Below are 25,690 nucleotides of genomic sequence, written 5' to 3'. Positions count from 1 at the left end.
AACAACAAAAACTAATTTCTTTTAAGACCTCAAAAGCCAAGGACATCTAATTTTCCAAAACTTATCACCCGAAGTTAGTCTGAATAATAAGTGATTTGATTTTATTTAAGTGAAGTCTTTGAGTTTAAGTCTTGAATAAATAAAAAATTCCTGCTAAAAAAATCACTCACTATAGTTAGGTGTGTGACCCGAGTCCAATTCAGATTAGTCAATGCAAAACTCTAGATATTGGATGGACAACAAAAAAAAATTTCCAAATCTTCATGTCATCTTGTGGTTTGGACTTTCTTAAAAATGAATCAGTAGTATAAAAAAAGACAAAAAATGAAAGAAGAGAGAAATATGAATATGAGCAGTAAAAAATAAAAAATGAATCTTCTATGCAACCTTGTCACTTCATATTAAATCTGGAGTGTTTAGGATTTTGTAAATTTACAATTTAATTATTATGCCTAAATGTAACATTTCAAACAACTTTTTGGAATGACTTCTTAACGTAGATTCACAAGAAATGTGTACTTGGCATCTTAAAATTAATAGTAATATGATACGAGCTTGGAATCAATTGACTAAAATTTGACTCTTGTAGCTCCATGATTTGCTTTAGAAATCTGATTTACTGAATCAAACTATTATTTCACACCAAGTAAATTGCATAAATATGAATAACCAATCATAGCTGCTTTTTAACATTTGAATTGATTGTATCCAAAACATATAAAGAGACGTGTTAATTGATCAGCACTGAAACATCAATACCCATGGTTGAATCAGTTTAAAAAATAAATCATATTTATAAACTACTTTTAACATTTTACACATAACTAATAATATACTTGTTTTACAAGTATAACCATTATAAATAATATTTTACACCTCAAAATCATTTTATTTTTACCTTTGATTGTATATAAAACATATAAAGAGATGTGTTAATTGATCAGCCGTGAAACGTCAATACCTACGGTTGAATCAGTTTAAATTGTCATTTTTTTTTAAAAAAAATCATATTTATAAGCTACTTTTAACATTTTACACACAACTAATAATATACTTGTTTTACAAGTATAACCATTATAAATAATATTTTGCACCTCAAAATCATTTTATTTTTACCCTTGATATTACAAGATATGCATTCACTACTTAAATATTTTTACGTTCTTGTTAAAATCTTTTCTCACTCTAATTCTGTTTAGTTTCTTTTGCTACCTTTTACTTGAAATCAAATTTTTAAAACTTTTTTTTTTTTTTACGTTTCTCGTTTAAAATAATTAATACATAAAAAAATACTATCAATTTAATCACAAGACATTGCCCATGGTGATGGGGGTAATAAATGACTAGATAGATTATACCCTAGCAATAGTATGGCAATCAAGGTAAGCGTTAAGACAGTGAAAGAAGAAAACGAAGAAGAAGAAGAAGAAGCCACGATCTAATTCGTGGAACTTAGCATCTTCTAAGAAAAAAGATGAATCCAAAAAGAAAATGACGTGATTATAAAAACTTACGCACTGTTATAATAATTGGTGCATTTGAGAACACATTTGAGAACAAAGCCAAGGATCATCATCTCTTCACTATGAATTGACTGGCTTGCCATTTAATTTGGGGAAAGGGTCTTGCTTGCTCAAAACCACCACTTTACTCTTGTGAGCGAAGTAACCTTTCATAAGGTTCTTATATATCAATATGGCCATGATACACTCCACCTGCAATTTCACACCAATTGGAATCCACAATTACAATACCTTTTTTTATTTCACTTCTCTTTATACAGATTATAACTTTTAAGTTGTAGAATAAAGGCAGTGGAAAATATCAAAATTACCTCATCCACATCCATGTCCATTTCAAGCCATTTCAAAGCTTTCACAATAACCTCCAGCTTCACCTGGTGAGCTTTGTTCGGGTCTTTCTGCTTCTGAATGATGTAACTGCCATGTTGCCAAGGGAAAACGAGAAAGTAGTTGCTTGAGTAACTTATTGAGTGATCATTTCATTTATCAACCGCAACAAACAAGGGAGGGTGCGGGTGATATTGGAAACTTACATTTTCTTTATCAGTCTCTGGTATAATTGAAGTTCTAACTTCTCTAGAACAAGATATACACCTGACCTCAAGAACCTACAAAAATGAATAGATGCGATTATATTCTGCAAAATGAATCTTGGAATAACACTGAATTGATGAGTCATTTTACCGGTCCTCGTGATCTTGGAGAGCACGCCGAAGAAGTCGAAGATCACCCTTCCTTAAAGCTTGTACGATGTTACTGTACTGTCCAAAAGTTGAAAAGAGTAACTGTATAAACACTTGTACGGCACATAAATTTGCCAATACTAAAAATTTCAACTACCGGATGGGATCCACCATAATGGATTTCAATTTGGTTTGGTTCTTTTGATTTAGCTCACCAATCAAGCATATCAACTGGGTTGGCCTATGAACTTTACTTTCACACTAACAAAAACAATATAAAGAAGAATCCTCACTAGGTCAAACATACCTCAGGTAGGTTGTACTTCTCCAAGAGCCAATCTCTAGGTAAAATGCCAAGCGAAAGCTTCACAGGAATTAGATATTTAAGAATCATCCTATGTTCAAAGAAAAGAAAAGAAAAGAAAAAATTATGAGGCACACAGCGTGGAACAGTGGAAATATAATAATTCAGGAAAATCATATGTCAAGGTATTCACAAGTCTTTGATGCAGCAAGGCTATCTAGACAAAGTAGTGATCATCATATTACTCCTTAAAAAATCAAATAAAACAGCAAGATGCATCTCAAAATGATCTATCATTATGAATTCAAGGTGAACGTTTATTTACACCCATTTAAACCTCTCACATCTGACATTCCATAATTATCTGTCAATATTCATCTATTTATTTTTTGCCAACAATTAACTGTAATTATTAATAATTAATTTAATTATATTAAACCAATGGTGATAAACAGTCATACAAGTAAGGTGCAGAATAAGTGGTGTTGAACATTGCAGTCAAATCAACTGGCAATCTGGCAACCGGTAAGTATATTTCCTATTTATGAATTGTAAGATTCAAGAACAAATTGAAAAATAGCCTGAGACATATAATGTAAAATCTGTCTACATATGGCATAGCGAGATATCCTAAATGTTTCGCTTATAGATTTAACATGAATAATTAACAGAAAGCCTTAAATTAGTCTCCACTTTTCTCCTGGGGCTAAATCTGGTGGCAAAGGGTGTGGTGGGGTAAGTTATAAATAGTGATCAAGGGTTCAAACTTTTTTGACATGCCAAAAACCATAGCATTGAAATCCAAGTTAACTTAGCTGGCTAAACAATAAACCATTGAATTAATGTCTTGATCAGTTTAATGAAAGGTTTTGCTCATAACCGGTTAAACTATGGTTTGACTACGATTTTGACTTTTAATTTTTGAACTAGTTCCTTGATTGGTTTGGATTTGAGTACCTTGCCAAAAACAATACTCACAACTTTGAAGTTGAAAGTCAAAATTTTAAAACAAAAAGGATTTCAGGATTGCAAATGTATCTAATCCTAAGCATGATTAGAGCAAAAAAAGAAAAAAAAAAAAAACAATTCAGTTCACCCAACCTATCTGTATTTCAGGAGGTAAAAGAACTGTCACATATCGAGCACTGCTATTTTATAAAATTTCAGGAGGTAAAAGAATTTTTGTACAATTTAATTACTGATGGGCTTTAATTAATAGCTACTCACCTTCCGAAAGGTTAACCAATCTAACTATCTAACTAATAATTTTGTTTTACTAGGCTGAAAAGAATAGCAAAATTTAAGAATAAACAAATATTTGTAATGCATCACCGATGGCCATATTTAAAAATCTAGCACACATCAAACTAATCAAGCTTTACCCTATCCACAAAATATGCATAGCTACTGTCCCATGGATGCATTATTGCAAGCAAAGTGCATTGCAATTTGACCACTAAAAATCCCCCACATGCAAATGCCATATACCCAGTTAGCACACCAGGTCCAAACCTGATATTGGCTTCACTCTGAGGGTTGCAATGCTCCAAGGCATACGATAACTTATGATCAGCCTGTCAAGTCATTTATGTAAAATACAAATAAAGATCTAAAAAAGTTGAAGTATATCGTTAATGCTCTTTCAACTGCACAATATAGCTAAAGTAGGATTCAGTTGAAAATGGAGATGAAACATTGATTAGGTAAATTAATAAAATTTAAGCAATACATTGATCCAATATAGCTCACAGCAATGGTACAGTATTCCATTGAAAATAGTATTGCCTAGATATGGGCATAGTGCTGTAAGGTAAAAATATACTGAAATTAGTAGATATCTAGCATGCAGATGATGTACCAGACTCAACATGCAAGTAGCTCATAATGATTTAGAGGAAATTGAAAAAACTTACAGCAGGGAAATTTTCATTGAAAACTTCAAGGCGACCAGTATAGTACATGTAGGTGACCTGGAGCCAACCAAAAAGGTAAGCACATCTAGAAACACATACATTTATTGATTGAATTACAACACTAACCTTGTCTCTTTTAGGAAATTCTTCAAAGTCAAATATGCGTGCAGTTTCAATGCTTCGTATTACACTGCGGCACAGGTGAACTGTACCAAGCTGTACGGCAATTATAAAAAAAAATATATATGTATATATCTCAGCATTAACTTCAATAACAGATATCATTCCAGTCCTAAACCCCACCCTTACTTGAACCCAGCTAACATGTCACAAATTTCATAGGCTCAGGTAACACCAAGTTCAGTTCAGACTGGTGTCATTACATGTCAGCATGATAGATCAAGCTGACTTTCAATAACCGTTAATGACTAATATTGAAGCAAAATGCACATTAAATTTTACCTTAAAGTAAATCTTGAATAACTGACAAGTTACATATAATGCTCCAACACGCTTTGGTCCTTTCCCCTAGAACACAAGAAAAGCTATGAAAGAGTAAGCAGAGCTGCTAAATATCAAACTCCACATAAACACCTTGACGCGTTGCAGCATAGAAGTAATTTCCTCTTGTTTTGGTGACACAAAGAGTAGAAGTATATGTTATACAAAGTTGACTATAAATGAGAAGAAGTGTTAGACCATGCTCTGGGAAACACTAAATATTTCTTAAGAAGTGGCTAATAAACAGGATTAATAAATTAAGAAGTTAATCTGCTACCTGAAACAGGAGAAATTAAGGCATGTCATGTTACGTTGTGTTAAGTAATAAAATGGCATCAATAGGTAGCACCATCGTTAATTTTCAAAGGACTATTGTGCCTGCCCACTCATTGTTGGGTTTTGAAAAATAAAGGATCAACGATTAAAATGACTGGATTAAGGTATGAAAAAGATTAACATGTAGAAGGAGTAACACATGATACAACAACAACAAGCCTTTATCCCACTAGGTGGGGTCGGCTACATGGATTGCAAGACGCCATTGTGCTCTATCATTTATTAAGCTTTTAGAAATATTATTAATTAAGAGATCACGTTCAACAACTTCCAAGAGTGTTCTCTTAGGCCTTCCTCTACCTCTCTTAATCGGACTCAAAGTTATATGTTCCACTCTTCTCACTGGTGCCTCCCTTGGTCTTCTTTGTACATGCCCAAACCATCTCAACCGATTTTCTACCATTTTTTCCTCAATAGGTGCCACCCTCACTTTTTCACGTATGTGCTCATTTCGAATTTTATCTTTACGTGTATGTCCGCACATCCATCGTAACATTCTCATCTCTGCTACTCCAACTTTATGCTCTTGCTGTCCCGTTAGAGCCCAGCATTCACTACTATATAACATTGCCGGTCTGATAGCAGTACGATAAAACTTTCCTTTAAGTTTATTAGGCACCCTACGGTCACAAATAACTCCTTTAGCTTTTCTCCAATTAAACCACCCAGCTTGAATTCTATGTGAAATATCTCCACTGATTTCGCCATCATTTTGAATAATGGCTCCCAAATATCTAAACTTTTCCACTTGAGGTATAATTTGATCTCCCAATTTCACTTCGAAATTATTTTCGAATAGTCCTTTACCAAATTTACAATATAAATATTCCGTCTTACTTCTACTCAGACGAAAACCTTTCGACTCCAATGTCCTCCTCCATAACTCAAGTTTGCAATTAACCTCTTCTCTTGTCTCTGCTATAAGAACTATATCATCCGCAAAGAGCATACATTTCGACTCCAATGTCCTCCTCCATAACACATAATGTAGTGTTAAATTATAAGATAGCAGCAGTAAGAAGCATCATCCTTAACTTTCAAATAGAGCATCGAGCTTATAATCATAGCTGGGTTTTAAAAACTCAAAGCATCAACTATTAAATAGATCGAAATAAAATACGAAACCTAAAGGTGAAATTAGATTTCAAAAAACAATACGTTAATGCCAAGAAAAATTAGTACTATTAGCAACATACATTACTAAGCATCTACATCTGCAATAGGAAACATACCGCAAGTACACCAAAAACTTTCATAAGGAACGAACCAGCTCCTTTCAACTTCTCGGGAGATTTCCCATTTGAAGCCAGTTCCTTGTCAGCCTGAAAAGGGAAACAAAATAAAAATCTTGGCACGTCATCTACGCAGCATAAAGTCTGTGAACTTCAAATCAGAGAAACCCACAAGTGAATCTTTCAGAATCATACAACTAAATTCCATATCATACCTTCTCTGCAAGAACCCTAATTTCGTAAACAATCGCGTACAACGCTTCCAAGGCCCAGGCGGATTCCCAATTGCGAAATTCCTGGATGAAAGCACTGAATTCCAGCAATTACAACAACCGTTTTAAAGTTAGGATTTTTTTTTTCCTGAACAACATATGAGAATCAATGCAGAAAAGAGATGGGGAGTAGAAATACTTGGCAGATTTTTCAAACGATTGATAAGATTCAACCAAATTGCCCTGCTTATAACTTTGCAAGGAACGGAAAAAAGTAACAAGGATTTCTGCGTACTGATAGTACTTCTCGGACTGTTTGATCAACCTATTAGCATCCTAAACAAAAACCCAAACATTGTCCGATAGATTAATAATTCCCTTGGTACCTCCATCAATAAGCTAAATTCACAAGAGAAAAGGAGAGAGGAGAGGAAGAGACCTGGAAGAGATTGAGGGCGTCAGCCACAGAGAGAAGGAAGGGGGAGTTAGAGGAGAGAGAGAAGAGAGACTTCAAGTAAGCTCCGTCTTGAGAAGATATGGAATCGCAGAAGTGATCGAGATAGTCCGTTATCCTTCTGTGTGCTTCTCCCATGCTCATGTAAGCCATGGCTGCTTGCTTGCTTCTTCCACCCTCTTCAAATTTCGATTCAAACCAGCTTCGATCGGTGTATCATGCTTCATGACCATTTTCCGAGAACTCTCCTTGGACTTCCAGACGACATCGTTTCGAGCGTCGACATGGAAAGTTGGGCTTGCTTATATAGGCCCAACATTTATTAGGCCCGAATGCTTTGAAGTCTCCAAAAAGCTGAATGTTGCTTTGTCTCGCTGAGTTTCATCGCACGCACATCGCTGCGGAAGCCATACCATTGCTGAGAGGACAGACTGGAGAGGGGAGCAGGGGACTGAGCAGCAAGGTTAAGGGGCCCTTTCGGAGGCGGAGCTTCTGTTTCTTCGACGTTTAACGTGGTATGCAGAAGTTCATAGAGTTTTATTCTATTCGCACTTCCACATGTTATGACTACGGCGGCGTCAATTTCTTCTTGCTCTTCTTTCTTTCCTTTTTCTCATCTTTCGTGGTTGATATTTGAGCTATATTTCTTTGTGTTCTTTAAATATTGGATGTGTTTTGGTTTTGTTTCGTTCCATCTATTTATTGGTATGAACCCCTCTTTCCACTGCAGATTGTTATGGAGGGTGAAGATAATGTTTTAGATGTCATTGACGAAGAGGAGAGGTTTGACAATGTTGATGACGATGTTGAGATGCTTGATGTTGAAGAAGGAGAGCTGCTGGACCATGATTCAAAGACCGATATGGGGCAAGGCAGTAGTGTAGATATCAATGTAACAAATCAAGAATCTCAGAGTAAGAATCGCAAGCATAGAGCTAATAAGAAGAAGAATAAGAAGAAGAGGAAGGGTTCAGGATCCATCGACATAAACAGGTATACCTACTTCCTAATAGGAACACACACACACTAAAGTTTTCTTGAATTGCAGAGTCAATTGAAAATAAAATAATTGGTCGTACCTCAATGCCAAAGTGTTGTTCATATAGGAAGGCTGGACCCAGTTATTTATTTATTATTTTTATGCCCAATTTCACTTACTTAGATTCTTAGTCATACATACAGGCAAACATTAAAAACTACATTCAATAGAGTGTTATGGAATTACTTCTCAACCTGCACGTTACACTTCTTAGTGACGTAAGCCCCACGACTTGGGTTATATGGAGTTCGGAGGAGAAGGGAAGGGAGTAAAGGGGAGGATATGGTGAAATGAGGATTCCTTTTGCTCATGTTTGAGGAAAGTTTCTTCGCTAAAATCCCCCAAATTGGGGACCTTGAAATAAAGAAGGAGGAGGACTTTGGAGGATTTGGGAGGCTTAGTTGAAAAGCCATTTCCATACCACCAGTTATTCCATTTTTAGGGTTTATTTGGGATTCGGGATGGGAAAGACTCTAAAGAAACAGAAAGGGTAGAGAAGGGAGGGGAAGGAATGGTTAACTTTTCTTCTGCTTGACTGGATGTTTAAAATTACAAGGTAATATACTAAATAGCTTCAATCAAAGAAAATGGGAACTTGGAATTATATAAAGAAGGGAGGATTTTTGAGTGTTCATTAAAAGTAATTCATTCTCGCTTTCTCCTTGTGAAACACTCCCAAACAAGTGAAAGTTTTCAACAAAACATTCCATTCGCTGTTATTACCGTCCATTATAGATGATAAGTGAACCAGGCTGCCATTGCAATTCAATAGTTTTTAAAATTCTATTAATAGAATTATTAGGCATTAGTGATTTTATATTCCTTGCTTCCCTTTTGTTTTGTTATTAAAAGAAGCATAAGTGACTGCTATTTTCTTATCGTTACTTTTAAATAATCCCCTAATCCAACTACGAGGGAGAGGTATTTTCAAATTTGTTGGCCATCCTTTCCATATTGTTGAATTCTAATAAATTATCTGCTTTTCAGGTTTGTGTTAGATACATGTCGGCGGTTGAAAGAGAAGAAGTCATACATGGTATACACAGCTGTGGGTTGCCTTGGGGTCGCAGCATTAAGCGACTTCATCAAAGAGGTATTAGAACCTTTTATTTTCTGCTATCTTGGTTTTGGTTTTGGCTTTGTGAAATATTTTCTGGTATTTTGCTTTCATATTGAAAGCTCATTTCCTTAATCAGTTTGCCTAATAAAGTAGGGCTTTCTGTGAAAACATAATGCCAATTTGGAAGTTGGAAGTTGAAAAAAAACCTTAAGAACCATGTACAGAGCAATATATTTCAAGGCTCTAACAATATGCACCACTGTGCTTAATGAAAAGCTGGGAGAGGCTTTGTTTCTGATTCATATCTGTCTAGTTGAAGATATAGTGTTCTTAATTTCCCTTTTTCTACCCAAAATTAGAAGTTTTACTTTTGATGTTGATTTTGGTAACCAAGTACTAAAATGTTGATGTTACCTAAATGTCTCGTCTAAATTTTCCAATCCTTCTCTGTGTTTCTTACACAGAATCACCAATTTCTCAATTCTAAATCCTTTTATGTCCTTGTAGTTCTATGGAGGCTTTTGTTGCTTGGGTTGATTGGCCACTATAAGTTTGCTGTAACAACTCTGTTTCATTCTTTTTTCTTTTTTAAGACCCACGCACACACGCACAACTTTGATCCTTGATGTATTAGTGTCTGCAGCATGCACAGTTGTAAATGTTATTTTTTTTAATTTTCTGGTTCTTCTTATATCTAGCACTTGAACATCTTAGAGTATTGTTTCTACAACCATAGATCCAACCTAACAAGAGTTGCTGGGTTCTGTTGTATCGTCCTATAGCTGCTATCTGGATATTCTTCAGCTTCACTTACTGGGTCTTCTATTAGTTAGTAGTTAAAATGTGCTTTGCATTTTTATTAAATAAAAAAGATTCCTTTTGCAATTAGTTTTTGTTTTCTTCTGCTTCTTTCTCTTTCTCAATGGGCGCATGCTTTGTACTAGGAGCAGACGCAGTTAACCTGCTTTTTCTAAGGAAAGGTGAGAAATTAGGTTCTACCTGATTTGGACAAGCCTAGAGCTGATGATGCTCATCCACTCTTCTATAGAACCACTCAACCTTTCATAATTTCTGATGCACAATTTTGTGTCCCTAACCTTGCAGATTTTTTCTTCCAGAAGCTTGTTTGCCCCTTCCACATCTATGCTTGAGACCTGAGGTTCCTGGCTGAACCACTTCATCATTTGTTAATTGTAAAGGTTGATTTTCATTCTTTACTTCATCTTGCCGGGCACGGTGCACATGTAAAAACTGTTTTAACTCGAAGAATTGAATATACTGGCTGTAACTAAGTGATGTTTGCTCAATTAACATAGCCAGCCACTGATGTTCAAGCCAAAGTTGGATAACATCGCATACTATCTTATCGTCCTTTCACTGATGACAGGATATCTGTTGTATGAATTTGTTACTTTTTTCTTGTGCAATTTTTAATTATAATTTTTTGCTTGGACAAATCCCCTACAATATGTACCATACTCTGCTTGCATATTGGTGGTTTTCATCATCATTGTCATTGTCATTGCAGACATTTCAAAAGTTTTTGTTGTTGGTTTTGGTTCTTTTTTGTGTCCAATTTGATACGTCCCAAACTTGTATGATGACATGTTCAAGCCACAGGTTGATGCTATCCAAACTTGCGGGGGCCAGATGACTGCTGATGGTAGCCGCTTCCGGAATGGTGGTGGTATATTGTGGAATATCATTAAAGCTCGAGAACCAAAAGCCTACAAAGAGATAATGAAGAAAGCAAAGGACTTTGAGGTGTGATTATTTTTTTCTAATGCTGAGTAACTGTTCAATTTCTAGATTCACCTGGTAATTTAGGCAGGGAGGGTTTTAGATGATGGTGATGATAATAATGATGATTTTGTTTTGTTTTAATGTTTCTCCAATATTAGCGAATTGTTTGGAGCAACCTCTTTCACCAACCGTACTATATGCAGCTTTTGATTTGTTATGTGTGTGGTTTAGCTTAGAAGTTTACATGTTCCATTATGAATAACCATGCCTATGCATTATCTTAATTGAAGCATAGATGCTAACTTGCTTAGTCATGATAAGTAGTTCGTATTGCTTATTCAATGATGCAGAGGCAATTCAGACGGCCAATTGCTGAGAGACCATTCGAGCAAAAGAAAGTGGATGCTCCACAACAGGTGACATTTTCATTTGCTAAAGGAACGGACGACAATGTTTCAGACAGCACTTTTGTTGCATCCCCTGAGCAAACTCAAAATGAAGCATCTGCTCCTGAAGGGAAACGCAACTCTCTGCATGATAGATTGAGGATACCTGTTTCGTATGATGATGACCTGCTCGCAGAGAGTGCAAATGATAATAATGCAGCTTGATTGTGGAACCAAACAGCCATTCATCCATTAATATTTTCCCAGAGATGGAGGCCCACCAATGCATTTTTCACATTTTATTTCATTCACTGAAAGGGCTAGAGTATTTTTTTTTTTTTGGAAGGATGTTGCTGTTCCTTTTTTGTTTTTTTTCTTTCGGTAAGAATAGAGGTGCCTATTTGCTTTTCGGAAATCAAATTACAAAAGCTTCTTTGTGAACATGGATGGGGCATATATCTATTTTCTTTTCAATAGTGGATTTTCGTTTGGTTGGAATATTATGTTGAGCTCCAGAGGATTACATAATTTTTAATTTGAAAAAATTATGATTGTGTTCTTACGGCTGTAAGAGTAGAAATTATCAATGTTCTATTAAAATTTATTAAATGATTAAGTTAATTGTGCACTATCATAATGTTAAATGTGCATGATTCATGTCAATTTAATAAATGTTCACAAGGACTCATGCCTTGGGCTCTGCGATGGGAATTACTCTAAGCAGATCACAGTATCACACACACACAAGTATAAAATGTAAACAAGCGTTGTTGTAGTTGTTCGCACCTTTTTTATTTATTTATTTATTTTTTTGTGTGTGTTTAAGTCTCCAGTAATAGGCTGGCCACATAAAGAGGGTACAATAATAAGGGTAATAGTTACACGAGTTTGTTTTTAAATAGAACGACATTTTTAGATCCTTACATATTTTGATATTAATAATATAGATATTAGTTTATTTGATATTAATAATATAGATATTAGTTTATAGTATAATTTTCAAAATATAACATATTTTGGGTCATCTAAAGTGCAATTAATAAGATATCAAAAATATCTTAAATTAGTGGTGTAATTAATAATTTTTATTGAGATAATCTATTAAATAAGAGTAAACATGAAGAGAGTATAATTTTAAAGACAATTAAGTAAATTGTTAGAAATTTATTTTATTTTTGAATATAAGGGGTATCATAATATTGATAAGGGGTAATGTTGTATTATTATCCTTGAAGTATTTTCTGAGGAGCACCTAATACCTTAAAATATTTATTAGAACATTTTCACTCATAAAGTAATTAAATTAGAACATCATCTACTTTGCTGTCAAATTTTCAAAAACACTTGTTAAATTAGAGTTCAATCCAACTTAGTTTTTCCTAACGAACTTTTATCAGGATTTAATGACAAGGTAGAAGATGCTCCAATTTAATTACTTTAGGGGCAAAAATGTTCTAACAAATAGTGTAGGGTATTGAGTGCTTCTTGAAGAATATTTCAAGTCAAAAATGCACTTTTACCTTATTTTTGAGTAATTAGATAATTTTGTCTTGTTTTGAAAGTGGGAGAGAATATTAGTTGTGTACTTTATTGCTCATCACTACAATATTAATTGTGACATTATTGGAGGTAAAACTAAAAAATTGTTATAATTTTATGTGCTTTCAATTAAATAATAAATTTTTAATGATTTGTGGAATTGAGTTAAAACACCTTATATAGGGAGGGAGAAGAGTTTGAACTATGAGTTGGGTTATATGAGTTGGCTTAAATAATCGATTATGAAAGTTGAATTGGGTTGACAAAAATTGGCTCAACTAAAAAAAAAAATTCTAACCTGAACCATATAACCCATGAATTACATAGGTTAACCTTGAAAGGTTAGGGTAGCCTATTTAACCCGTATTATTTTCAAAAATAAAAAAATAAAAAAGGAAAAAAGGTGGAAATTTTGCCACCAAAGAGGGATTTAAACTATAAGGGAATTTTCTTATTTAACTAGCTTAATTCATATATTTTATACAAACATTATAGGTTAAAATATTTTTTTTTGAACAAGAACATGTATCCAAATACCAAAAGGTATAATAGTTAATTAGTATCTAAAGAGAAGATTCTCTCGTCATCCACCACCTTAATATAATAAGAAAATAGTTGATCAAAAGTAGCAAAATAACCTATCATTTTCCCTGCATTCCTAGCGAGATTGTAAGCACAAAATTTAGCCTCCCTAAGCGAAAATTGGATAGATATATTCCAATTCCTAAACAATAAGAACCTGACATGATCAATCACATCTTTAAAAGGATGACAACCAATATCACTTCTGTATATGAGGTTAATGGCCTCTGCACAATCAATGTAAATTTTGATATTCCTATAGCCTCAATCCCAACAAGTACAAAACCTTTAATGATACCGATCAATTATGTTAAAGTAACAAAAAAGGTGCCAACACAGGCATTAAAACTAGTTACCCAATTTGCATTGCAGTCTCTAATAACCCCTCCACATTTTCCAATACTGTTGCATAATGATCCCTCAACATCTAATCAAACTTCACCCGCTTGTGGTCTAATCAATTTCTCATAACTTCGCTTTGCCTTTCTTCCCAAGACGTATTACATCTATAGTGTGTTCAAGTCTGGCTTTGCTTTTTGGAGAGTAGCAAAGCCATACCCTGTCCACTTCTTCTTGCTTGAATAATATCTTGCACCTGCTGCACCATATGTCCCAGCAGACATATCCAAGCAGAATGTTCCAAGGTACTTGTTTTGTGAAATCCTGTCCAGCTTCATGTTTTAGGTTCCGTGCCAACTAATCATCTCTGTTCCTGGATTTGAAGAGATCCCGGTGTTCAGGTTTCTCCAGCCAGCTCCACCAGACCTGCGCATGATTGCAATCTCGAAGAAGATGCATCACATCTTCACTTGTGTTGCAACCAAGAGGGCACATGTCTGAATAGAGTAATCCTCTCCTAGCTCTTAACTCTGTTGTGTGCATTCTGTTGTTGGTAGCTAGCCAAAGTAGTACTTCGATTTTCTTAGGTCCATTCGATCTCCAGATCTTGCTCCATATTCCTCCTGTAGGACTTGCTGTACTTGTGACAAGAAAGTAATATGCAGATTGGATATTAAAGTCTCCATCATGTGATGGTTTCCAGACAAACACATTCCCTACTCTCTCAACTCTCGGAATTGGGGTACAATCTATTTTATGAATAACATGACTAGGCAGCCACTGTTCCATACAGTTCACATCCCACCCCCACTCCTTGTTAAGAAATTTGCCATACAGGCTTTAGGATCATACGAATTGTTAAAAACCACAGGAGACTAGTTTTCTGTCCAAAACTTTATATTAAGTCCATTTCCAATCTGCCTTCCAATTCCTTCCACAAAACGACCCCAGCATTTGTGGATGCCTTGTCACGTCAATGAAGAAGTAGCTCTCCTTCTCACCTCTAGAATACAGTTAGTATCACATTTATACTTTGATTTTAGAACTTGAATCCACAAAGCATTCTCATACTGTAGTAACTTCCAGCACAACTTATAGATAAAAGATCTATTTTGTTTATCCAAATTCTTGATGCCCTAGCCTCAATTTTTTTTATTACAAAGACTTTACTTATTAAAGAATATTATATTAAAACTCATCGTTTAAATATATATTTTAAAAAAATTATGAAAAAAGTAAATGAATTGATAGGTTATCTCTTTAACCTACCAAATTGCCAATCCTGAGAAATTAGGTTAGATTGAGATTTTTTAATTCATTAATGAGTTGAATTTAACCCACTCCATGTTTCAAATGGAGGGAGGAAGCTTAAGTAATATAAATATAAATAAATAATAAAAATTATGGTTCCTATTTCGATGTCAGGAGCCGCAGTAGAAAACATCTAATGGCCTTCCATCCAAAGCCTGTTCCGTTGGTTCGGTTCAGAACACGGTGCCTGACCTTGTCCAGCACTGCAACACGAGAATGGCCTGGCTGGGGAGACTCAAGGCATCGTTCGGTACTTTTCCCCTTCTCTATGCCGACCTTTGAACCTTTATCGTCCACCAGACCTCCCTTCATGCCACATCGTAGTTGGGTTGTTTCTGCAAGTGCAAGCACTCCAAAGCCTCTCATTCCCACTTCTAACGTCAACGAAAGGTTCGTCAAGTAGTCCCTTGTTTTACAGCCACCCTCATTTTTCAAAAAGTATCTGTATTTGATGAAACCACTTAGAATTCTTTAACATTGGCGAACGATTAGCAAAAGATATTGGGATGATTTGTTGATATCTTTTTTTTTTAATTAATTATTATCGCTGGGTTGTCTTCCTGGATTTCTGCATTTAGTTGGATGGTACCAGCATCATCGCTAGTTTGGACATGGGTGATCATCAAATTTGTTGATTGTTGGCCGTTGCTGATAAAGATGAATCTGGATATGCTAATCTTAAATCTAAACCGTTCAACTTGCTGTGTGGGACTATTGATGTATTGAATGAGAAATATTCACTGTTTGATCTTTATATATTTCAGCTTCTTCTTAGCAGCTTGTATTTTGTGAATGATATTGTTTTGATTATGTTGTATTATCGTTCTTCAGTCTTTCCAATTTAGTTCATTATAACCTTCTGCTTCCTAATCCCTTCTCCCCTCCCTCTTTGATTATCTAGGTACGGAAGCTATGAAGCTAAGGGTTGTTTTGTCATTAGGAGATGGTGGGAACCGCCGGGGTTAACATGTTTTAATGTCACATGGAGATGGCTTTCTCATATCATCTCCTTTTACTTGCTATTTCTCAATCTTGTTGCCAATGCTCAGGACAATCCAGCTTCCTATAATTTTGCTTGCGAGGATATTACCACTTACTATTCCCACGTGAAGCATTTAAGAGGGGAAGCACTCAAGAAAAAGTTGAATAGCATTGTTGCCCCACATCATTCCTTATCCTATAAAGAGGTCATTTCGGGTTTTTATATTATATGCTGCTTTTATTTTGATTAAATCTTTGTACAACTAAAGTGGTTTTACTTTTAAATTCAGTATGGATTTTTAAATCTGGAGATCTAAGATGCTTCTTCGATTAACAGGTGTGGGATGCCCTCAAGTTTCTTGATGCTGCTATGGTTGATGAACCTGATGCTTCATCAGGAGTGTATGGATTTACCCTAAATGATGTTGCTTTAATCTTTCAAATTTTAATATCTTATATCACCATACCAGCTGACTTTTATATCGTTGATGGTTCATGCCATGCAGAGTTGAAATATACTCCTTGAGAGTTGTCCCAAAACGCTTGTCTGGAAAGCCTCAGGGATGGAACAGTGAGTCAACTAGTCAATTTTCTGCAGTTACCATGCCTTGATGTCAGTTACTAGTCTCAATCATGTTCTGTTTTTGTGGCTATTGCTTCTAATATTCAATTTTGCTTGTTTATTATGTTCAGTTGATTTTTTTTTTTTGGTAAGAATGTTCAGTTGATATTTTGATACCAAAGCCTAAAATGATAACATTATCAGTGAGAAAAATGCATGTCTATCAGATTCAACTAACAGGTTATTTTGAAATATGCTTAACTTCTTAACCAGATCATATTATTAACCAAACCTACTGGAAATATTGATTCATATGTAGAATCGTCCTTGAACATGGAGTATGATTATGACAATAAAAAAATGAATAATTACCGTGAAGGGGAAGGGGGACTGATATTTATCATATGCTCAGGGTATTGAAGTTGAGTACTAGACAGCAAAGTTTAGAATTCCAGAGTCTCTTATGATGGAGTTGAAGTTATGGAAAGTTTAGAAAAATGGTTTGGATTATGTGTGACAAAGGCTTTAGTTTCGAGTCAACTACAGGGTTTTATCCAAATGGATCTTGATACCAGTGGAACTATATAGACTATAAAGCAACTTGGTATTGATAATGCCTTTGTCCAGTAAGGTTTTTCTTGGACGGACTGAGGACATAATCTGGTATTGATATTGAGAGATTGCAAAAGCAAAATGCAAGATATAATTAAGAAACTTGGGATCTCACAAGTCTTACCTGGATCAATTGCTTTGCAGCAAATTGCTCTGATTGTGCTCAACCTTTTTTCTTTCTTTCCTTTTTTTATTTTTTTTGGTTTCCTTGCCATCATCAACCTTCTCAGTTTCTTAGATGGCTGGTGGCTTGATCATGTCGTGACACTAAAAACAAGAAGGTTTTCTCCGGAATTTTTGTTTTGTTAAAAAAAGAAAAGAGAAACCCAAGCCTCTTGGAGACAGGAATAAATAAAGTAAATTTAATAGCGAGTTATAGCTCCTGAAACAAAATAATATGCAATTGGGAATTACTCATTTAAAAAACATTTTACAGGAGAGCATCTATGGCCTCGTTCTTATGGACTAACAAATGGTCCTTCTTTAACTGATCTCCATAACATTCGGCCTGCTGATGCAAACGGTAAGGCAATCCACCACTCACTATATTTGTACATGAGACTCTATTTCTATTAATGGTACATGTTTCTCTCAGTCAATGCATCAAGAGGAAACAAGTATTATGGAGAATGCGATGCTAAGTCCACCAAGTGTTTGAAGCCAGCAAACAAAGAAGCTGCTCTGGACACTGAAACAGACAAAGAAAGATGGACTCCACCTAGGCAGGTAGTGTACGCGTGCGTGCGTGTGTGCATATGCATATGCGTTACTCTTTTCTTTTTAAGCTGTCCTTTCTGAACTTTCATAACTGACTGTTGATCATGCGAGAGATTTGTCTGTGGTCTAGCTTGGGAATTCCATGTATTTACAAATATTTGGGTTCCCCTATCCAGTTAAAAAGTTATGGCTTCCTAGTTTGGAGCGTTGAATTATATGCGTCAGCTGTAGAGTTAAACTCTATTTTACTGGATTTGATGGGCAACTCATACCCAGAGAACAACTGAGAATTGGTAAAAGAATCACGTAAAAATTGATGTCTCTCTGCATGGACAATTAATTTATTGTTAACTCAAGCTTTTTTGTTGAGATTGCACCTCTTTCATGGATGTCTTGAAATTAAAATAACTTCAGGTTAGAGGGGATATTGCAAGGGCATTGATGTACATGGAAGTCTGTTATGGAGTTCAGCAATCAGGAAGAATTCCAGGTCTTCGCCTCTCAGATGCTCCCAGCACAGGTATGTTAAACAATATCTGGTTATCTGGATTCTTGCCTGGAAATCCTGATGTGGAGGATAAATCCTCTTAATGTACTTGTCAAATCCAGTGCTGATGCATGGGTTCATACTCGTCTACTTGAATGGTGATTAGAATATTTGATTTTTCATCTCATATATTTTATCATACTAATCATGATATGTAGTGAAGGATCTAAAGACACAGTAGTAGGTTGAAATTTATGATGTGTCACTTGTGTGCAGAGAAGAAAGAGATGGGACTTCTGTCAACATTGTTAAAATGGAATGAGGTTGATCCGCCTTCGAGAGAGGAGAGAATAAGAAATGAAAGAGTATGCAAGTTTTATCAGCATAATCGGAATCCTTTTGTTGATCATCCGGAGTACGCCAACCTCATTTGGAGCCAGCCTGTTTCAAGACGTCCTCCTAATAGTAGTAGTAATCAAATCACCGCCTCAACCACCAAATGAAAGTCTCTGAAGATGCCAATCATGACAATGTGTGTGTGTATTCTTTTATATCATATGTTTATTCGGGAGGAAATAGAAAAGAAAAATTATTTAAATTAAAATTTAAACTCAAACACTTTGTTATTTATTTTTCAATTTAATTTATATGAAATTAACACGTGATAACAAATTGTTCATTGTATTTTTATTAATGCACTATATGAAAAGTTATAACTTATACTAAAAATATCCTCGTGTGATTACAAGAAATAAAACTAAGAAAATTATTATTTGCACATTGATCATTACGAGTATTTATGTTTGGAGAATTGCTTGTGCATTAGTGCAATTCATGTAAGTGGACTTCCTTTAATAAGATAAGACTGATTGCTGTTATTATATTTATGTCCAAAGAATAAAAAACAATTAATTACGATTTAAATTCACCACGACATGAGAGACTGAGTTTGTATAGGTACTACAATTTATCACACCAGCCTTGAAACTCCCCGTGTGACTAGATCATGGTTTTGCGAAAGGGGGAAAAAAATTGATAAAAATAGAGCAATCAGGTAGCGGAACAGTGCCTAGGGTTTTATTTCCAGTGGACCGAACAACACAGCACCACACAAGAAATACAACGGCGACCAAACCTTTGGCATTCCGCGCTCTGAAAATCTAGTTCCGTGCAACATGTTCCGGTCTCTCTCTAGGTTGTTCCATTAGGGTTCCCCCAACCCAATCTTCAACCTCGAAGCTCTAGGGGTTCCCAAAAGAAACTGTGCATCCATCATCTATCGGCTTCCTAACCGATGGAGAACGGGTCACAGCTGGGTCGCTCCCTCATCAAGCAGCTTGCCTGCTGCAACAAGGCCACTCGAGACAAGGCTCTTCGTCTTCTCTTCAAGACTTGGCTTCCTTCACAATCCCAACTTTCCGATGACGACATGAAGAAGCTCTGGAAGGGCCTCTTCTACTGCGTCTGGCACGCTGACAAGGTCCCTGTTCAGGCTGAACTCGTTGATCGCCTTTCCTCACTCCTCCAAGTTCTCGATCTCGGCCTCTCTGAGCACTACCTCTCCGCCTTCTTCCTCACTATGCGTCGCGAATGGTCTGGAATTGACGCCCTCAGGTTAGACAAGTTCTACCTCTTGATTCGGAGATTTCTCCACAATTTTTTTGTTCTCCTCAAAAAGAATTCGTGGGATTTGGAACTTACCCGACGGTTAATGGGTGTTTTGGATGAGAGGACATTCTCTGCCGAAGAGAAGTTGCAGGGCAATGGAGTTAATTACCACATTGCCTCTATTTTCTTGGAGGAGCTTAGGCCTTTCCTCCCTATTCGGTCTCAGGTGCTTGAGGTTCTCTTCAAGCCCTTTATTGCTGTTGTGGGCAAACTGCCTGATAAAGTCTTGTTGGGAAAGGTTAAGTCTAATCTGTTTGATGCTCTGCTAAAGATGGGAAAGAGATTGTTGGAGATTAAGAAGGCAGGGGATGAGATCGATTCGGGAGATGATGTTGTGGTGCTTGGAACGATAGCATTAGTCATGGGGTTCTCGATGAAATTTTATGAGTTGGGCTCTTCACCTGGATGCTGCCAAGGAAATAGAAAGGTATTGTTTGCTCTGCATGAGGATTTTAAGAAGCTAGAGAAAGACATGGCGTCTTCAGGATTTGAGTTCTCAATTCCTGATGTAGATGATCGAGATGAAGACGAAGTGCCAATTTTGGTTCCTATTGCGACCACTGTGGAGGTAGTTGCTGCAGAAGGTGGTTTGGAATGTAATGAAGATGTTCCAAAGGTTTCTAATGGGGCCGCTGGTAAGCAGTTGAAAAAGTATAAGAAGGATAAAAAAGCCGCTATTAACAAGGAGAAAAAGGCTAAGAAGAAAAAGAAGAGTGATCCCTCTGAATATATGAACGAGGAGAGTCTTACTGAGAATGAGAATGAAGTTATAGTTGGTGAAAATGGTTCAAATAATGAACAAGCCAATATATTGAATGAATCTGTGATTTCAAACCTCCAAAAGCAGTTTGAGATTATTGCTGCTGAAGCAGGTTTGCATGATGGAATTGCAGGGGTCTCTGATTCTCCTGAAGCTACAACTAATGGAACTGTATCTAAGAAGAGAAAGAGAACAAAGACTTTAAAAGGACAGCAATCTCAAGATTCTGAGGTGAGTGGTGGAGATGCTGATGGCATCAATGCTGTTAAGATTGGGGAAGGAAGTAAAAAGAAAGTAAGGTTTTCCATGAAAAATAACTTGGTGTGGAAGCCACAAAATCCTTTACCTCCTCAGAGCTTGAGGCTGCCTCCCTCTGTTGCACCCAGAGGAAGTGCACTCAAGAAAGGTGTACCACCAGGTCCCATCAGGGAGATCCCGCTCCCAACTAAAAAGCTGAAACTGAAGAAGGCCAGGAAGGCAATAAAGGGTGTTTCCCCGTCTGTGAAACGATTGAGAAAAATAAAATCCCCTCCTGCATGACTTCTATGATGTTCGTTGGCTACTAAGTTTGTTTTAAGTCATAGGATATGATGTTCGGTAACATGATTGGTGGACTCTGATTTATTTACTACCCTGGAAATCCTATTGTGGTGTCAATTTTGTTTTCTGCACAAGTGAACATGGGAATTGAGAAATGTGATGCTGAGATTACTTATTTTTTTCACTTACATCATGAATATCTATCACTGTTTTTCAGTTCTTGATGATAAATGGTAATCTGGATTTAATTTCCTGCTGAAAGTTTTATTATCTTATATGATCCTTACGTTTGAACACCTGTCCATGATCTTATGAAAGCGTTATTGTTTTTAACACGTTTTTCTTTACCATGGTACAAGAGGATCTATCTTTAATGATTAATGATCAAGCATAGGGGTTCTTTCCTAAATTCTCAAGGTCTTGGTTGGTGCCTGCCCTTTTGGATGGGCTTGATCGCAATTGTTTTTCATTGGTAAATGCATGAGAGCCCGCAAGTTGAGTATAAGTTAGGAGTTTATTTTGGATAAGCGGTGACTCTTTCTTGGGTCTCGTTGGGTGGTTTTTTGCCGTTCTTGATTTAAGGTGGATGATCGTGATAGTTGATTGTTGCATATTGTTGGTGTTATTTGAATAATGCCCTGTTTCTGATGGTTAACAGGGAAGCCGAAGGGATCCATAAATACGACAAAGAGCTTGTGCCATGATGAACCCCTCTGGCGTGGTTCTTCAGGGAAAAGAGGAATACTGGGCCTTTTAGTTGGGCAAAGCACAATCGCTTTCCTGGTTGTTTGTTTCACCTTGTTGAGTTAGCATTTATTTTGGGCCCCAATAGACTGTTTTGTGTGCCTAGTTAGTTTTCTCTTGTAAATATGCTTGCCGCTCTTGTGTACATGAAAATAGGTATGAAGCAACCTGTTTTTTTTTTTTTTTAATTACTATAGCCTTCTATTTTGTTAATAGCTATGTCGTTAAATTCCATTAGCTTGTAATGTATGTGGTTTCTGGATTCTGAACAAATTCCATTAGCTATGTCTTTAAATTCCATTTGGACTTCAAATTAAACGCAATATGCTGGAGAGAATACTGATCATGATGAAGAAATACTTTTGTCAAGAGAATTTGGACAGCACAGAGCACTAGAGATTTCAAGCTTTCCTTAAGAAGAGGGGTCATTCTATTTCAAGTGAACGTTTTGGGTTTCTTTCAACTAAATGCGTTGTTGTCATCTTTGGACTTTGACGAACCTCCCGTCATTGCCTTTTCCATTCTTTTTTTTTTTTTTTTTAACGAACTATTGCCTTTTCCATTCAAAAGATGGTTTTTCTGAAATGCTTCTTATTATGTGCATGGAACGAGTTAAAGAGAAACTAGGGTGTTTTTTTTTTTTTTTGACCGAGTAGAGAAACTGGAGCTGGAGAGCTTCGTCGTATTGGTCCTACCTATCACTCATTTTGGCATCATGATTTGTGATCGGGAATTAAAATGGCTATCTGTTGCTACCTGCATCGTTCTTATACGTTGAGGTTTTTGTCACTTAAATTATTGGGGATTAGAATTGTTGTTCTTGTGTATATTGTATAGTAATTTAATTGGAAGAGGTTTATGTATTTATAGTACTTGAAGAAAGATACTTGAAAAAATAAAGTTCCTCTAAATAATATAAATGATAATTTGGTTTCTTAAATTATAATTTTGTTGAAGTCTCCAAAGACTTCTATGTCAATAAATTTTAAATTAAAAAAATTAATTTATTTTTATTAACAAGTTATAATTTTTTATTCAATTCTTATAATTTTTTGAATAAAAGTTATTATGTTTTAAATAAAAGTTGTGATTAAAATTTATTATTTTGAGAATATAATTTTTAATAATAGAAATTATATTTGATAAGTTGTTTAACTCTTATAATTTATAAAATAAAAGTTATTATTTTTCAAGTAAAAGTTGTGATTGAAATTTATTATTTTGAAAAATTTTTCAATTAAAAAAAAATTATACTTAACAAGTTATAATTTTTTATTCAATTTTTATTATTTAGAGAATAAAAATTATTATTTTTTACACAAAAGTTATGATTGAGATTTGTTATTTTTAATGAGAATAAAATAATCTTTTTAATTTAAAATTTATTAACACCAAAGTCTTTAGAACTTTAATGAAACTATAATATTTTAAGAGATTATATTATCATTTATATAATTTGAGAGAGTTTTATTGTCATTTTTTTAAGATACTTTGTCGCTAATCTTCTTATACTTTTTTTTTTTAATTCTCTTACATTTCAAACTCCAATAGAATGCCCAAGTGTCCAACTGTCCATTATTCATGAAGAGACTATCTTTAAATATTCCTCTAAATTCTCAACAAAATTAATTTAGTAAGAATTTAACTCATAATATATAAGAGATTATTCAATTTTGTTTTCTGTTTTATATGTTCAAAATAATTTTGCAGAATAATCTTGCAGAACAAGTTTTAAAAACAAAAAAAAATTGTCTTTGAATCATTATTTTAAAAAATATATCGAATTTGGTAAAATAAATGGTGAAAGAATAATTTATTTTATTAATATAATTATTATTAATATAAAAAGCATGATATTTTTGGCATTTTCTTTAGTTTTATAGAACAAAAATAACAAAACATCTAACAGATATTATGATTACAACATTTTTAACTTTTTTATTTTTCAAAATGCATAATAAAAAACACATTTTCAAACAAGCTTTTTCATTTTTTTAATTTTTCAGAATAAAAAACTATTCTGAAACAAGTCATCTGTCTTAAGATTTTGAGATTAAATATATATGTTAGATAATTTGATCTTAAAAGTGAAAATAAACTAAGTTGAGTTAAACTTTGATCAAATAGACTTAAGTTTGTGTGATAAATTAGAAGGCCGAGCCTATCTTGAAGCCTATATAAGGCTTTTCTCATGGCTTAAACCTAAGCCTATATAAAGCTAGCTTGCTTTGAAAGCCTATTTAAAAACATATTTAAAAGTAAGCTATCTCAATGTTATAAAGTATATTGATTTAGGTAAGGTTCCTCAATGCCTCTCCTAGGCAAACTCGTGCTGCTTTAGGATTCTCAACCCTTTAACATTTCAACCCACAGATCTCTAGGTGTAGTGACATGAGTTCACACACATGGATTGTCGATCAAATTCTTTTTGGTATACAGGTTCCTTAGAGAGACAAGTGGAGAGTATTTTTGAAGTTTATTATAACAAATTTAGAATATTAGAAAATCAACCTTTCAAGAGAGACGGAATTTAGATAGACATGATTGGAAAAACACACTAGACTTTTGCTAAATGAGTTCTACCTTATAAGAGAAATTGAAGCCTCCTTTTATAGATATGAGATAGAGGATCATGACAAATGATAAAATTATTAGTATAAATATATAACTTAATTTATCAATTATAATATTATAATAATTAAGAGGACTTACTAACTATAATAAAATATCATAATAAAGTAATAATATTAAAATTAATATATAAGTTCAATCTAATTGAAAATATAAATAGAAATAAAAAAGAATATATTTCTCAAAAATCAAATGATAAAGTTGATGTGTGTGTGATATATTATTCAATATATATATATATATATATATTAGCCTGTTGGGCTCGTAGGCTAGACCTTGAAAAATTAAGCATAACTTATTTAACTAAATAAACCTAATTAAAGGCTTGAACCTGGCCTCAGCTTATTTAATAAATAAGTTGGGTTAGGCCTGAAGTAGGTTAAAGTGTAGACTCTTGATAAGGGACTGGCCTATTTCCATCCTTATTTCCCATACATGAAAGCAGCAGACCTTAGAGTTGATGAGGTGACACTGGGTAAGTGGAATTTGGCATAAGTATTCAAGAATCGAAGAATTAAAGAAATAATTACACAACATTGTAGTTTCGCATTGGAGGTTAATCTCGTTTGGCGATTAATCTTCTTTCTTATGGTCTTGGAAATTAATTAGCACTTGTAGAGGCTGACCGATATGGTAAATTACAGGTTCATTGTTTATCATCAAGTCATCATATATCTCTCGATTCGATTATAAAATTTAAATAAATCACAAGAATATATCATCTTGATCACTGGTTGTAGGTTATATATATCACCAATTCTAGATGGAACTGGAGATTTTGTTCAACAGTAATGCTACATTATTAATTCCCACATCAGTAACAAGACGAAA

At 34.8% G+C, this 25,690-nt stretch overlaps 4 protein-coding genes across 6 annotated transcripts; 3 read left to right on the top strand and 1 right to left on the bottom strand.

The window, feature by feature from the left end:
* Positions 1–1,327: 1,327 nt before the first annotated feature.
* On the bottom strand, positions 1,328–7,392 carry LOC129308440 (enhanced ethylene response protein 5). The gene is made up of 13 exons (XM_054949550.1): positions 7,144–7,392; positions 6,904–7,040; positions 6,708–6,801; positions 6,493–6,582; positions 4,886–4,951; positions 4,550–4,639; positions 4,424–4,480; positions 4,023–4,084; positions 2,514–2,601; positions 2,208–2,284; positions 2,057–2,131; positions 1,835–1,940; positions 1,328–1,715 (listed from the first exon to the last, which is right to left on the bottom strand). The coding sequence occupies exons 1-13, from the start codon at positions 7,309–7,311 to the stop codon at positions 1,584–1,586; spliced, it is 1,242 nt and encodes a 413-aa protein (XP_054805525.1). The 5' UTR covers positions 7,312–7,392; the 3' UTR covers positions 1,328–1,583.
* Positions 7,393–7,522: 130 nt separating this feature from the next.
* LOC129308441 (uncharacterized) lies at positions 7,523–11,886 on the top strand. Its single transcript, XM_054949551.1, has 5 exons — positions 7,523–7,673; positions 7,889–8,151; positions 9,185–9,290; positions 10,878–11,021; positions 11,351–11,886. The coding sequence occupies exons 2-5, from the start codon at positions 7,895–7,897 to the stop codon at positions 11,609–11,611; spliced, it is 768 nt and encodes a 255-aa protein (XP_054805526.1). The 5' UTR covers positions 7,523–7,673; positions 7,889–7,894; the 3' UTR covers positions 11,612–11,886.
* A 3,379-nt stretch (positions 11,887–15,265) lies between these two features.
* Positions 15,266–19,188, top strand: LOC129308515 (uncharacterized). Of its 2 annotated transcripts, XM_054949654.1 has the most exons (9): positions 15,478–15,547; positions 16,059–16,103; positions 16,207–16,344; positions 16,476–16,540; positions 16,645–16,709; positions 17,749–17,835; positions 17,908–18,038; positions 18,444–18,549; positions 18,793–19,188. In XM_054949654.1, exons 2-9 carry the CDS (start codon positions 16,101–16,103, stop codon positions 19,017–19,019), a joined length of 822 nt encoding a protein of 273 aa, XP_054805629.1. In that variant the 5' UTR covers positions 15,478–15,547; positions 16,059–16,100; the 3' UTR covers positions 19,020–19,188. The 2 variants fall into 2 exon arrangements, with proteins under 2 accessions (XP_054805628.1, XP_054805629.1); XM_054949653.1 differs by having other exon boundaries at positions 15,266–15,547; positions 16,059–16,344.
* Positions 19,189–19,524: 336 nt separating this feature from the next.
* Positions 19,525–22,509, top strand: LOC129308514 (uncharacterized). Of its 2 annotated transcripts, XM_054949652.1 has the most exons (2): positions 19,525–21,175; positions 22,143–22,509. In XM_054949652.1, the coding sequence occupies exons 1-2, from the start codon at positions 19,811–19,813 to the stop codon at positions 22,161–22,163; spliced, it is 1,386 nt and encodes a 461-aa protein (XP_054805627.1). In that variant the 5' UTR covers positions 19,525–19,810; the 3' UTR covers positions 22,164–22,509. The 2 variants fall into 2 exon arrangements, with proteins under 2 accessions (XP_054805627.1, XP_054805626.1); XM_054949651.1 differs by lacking the exon at positions 22,143–22,509 and having other exon boundaries at positions 19,533–21,745.
* Positions 22,510–25,690: the final 3,181 nt, after the last annotated feature.

The sequence above is a fragment of the Prosopis cineraria genome, unplaced genomic scaffold (genome assembly GCF_029017545.1).
Source record: "Prosopis cineraria cultivar Desert tree isolate PC_DT_omini unplaced genomic scaffold, ASM2901754v1 PC4, whole genome shotgun sequence".
In the NCBI taxonomy this organism is placed as follows: domain Eukaryota; kingdom Viridiplantae; phylum Streptophyta; class Magnoliopsida; order Fabales; family Fabaceae; genus Prosopis; species Prosopis cineraria.
Note: the sequence above shows the minus strand (reverse complement) of the source record. Positions and strands in the feature narration are given on the sequence as shown.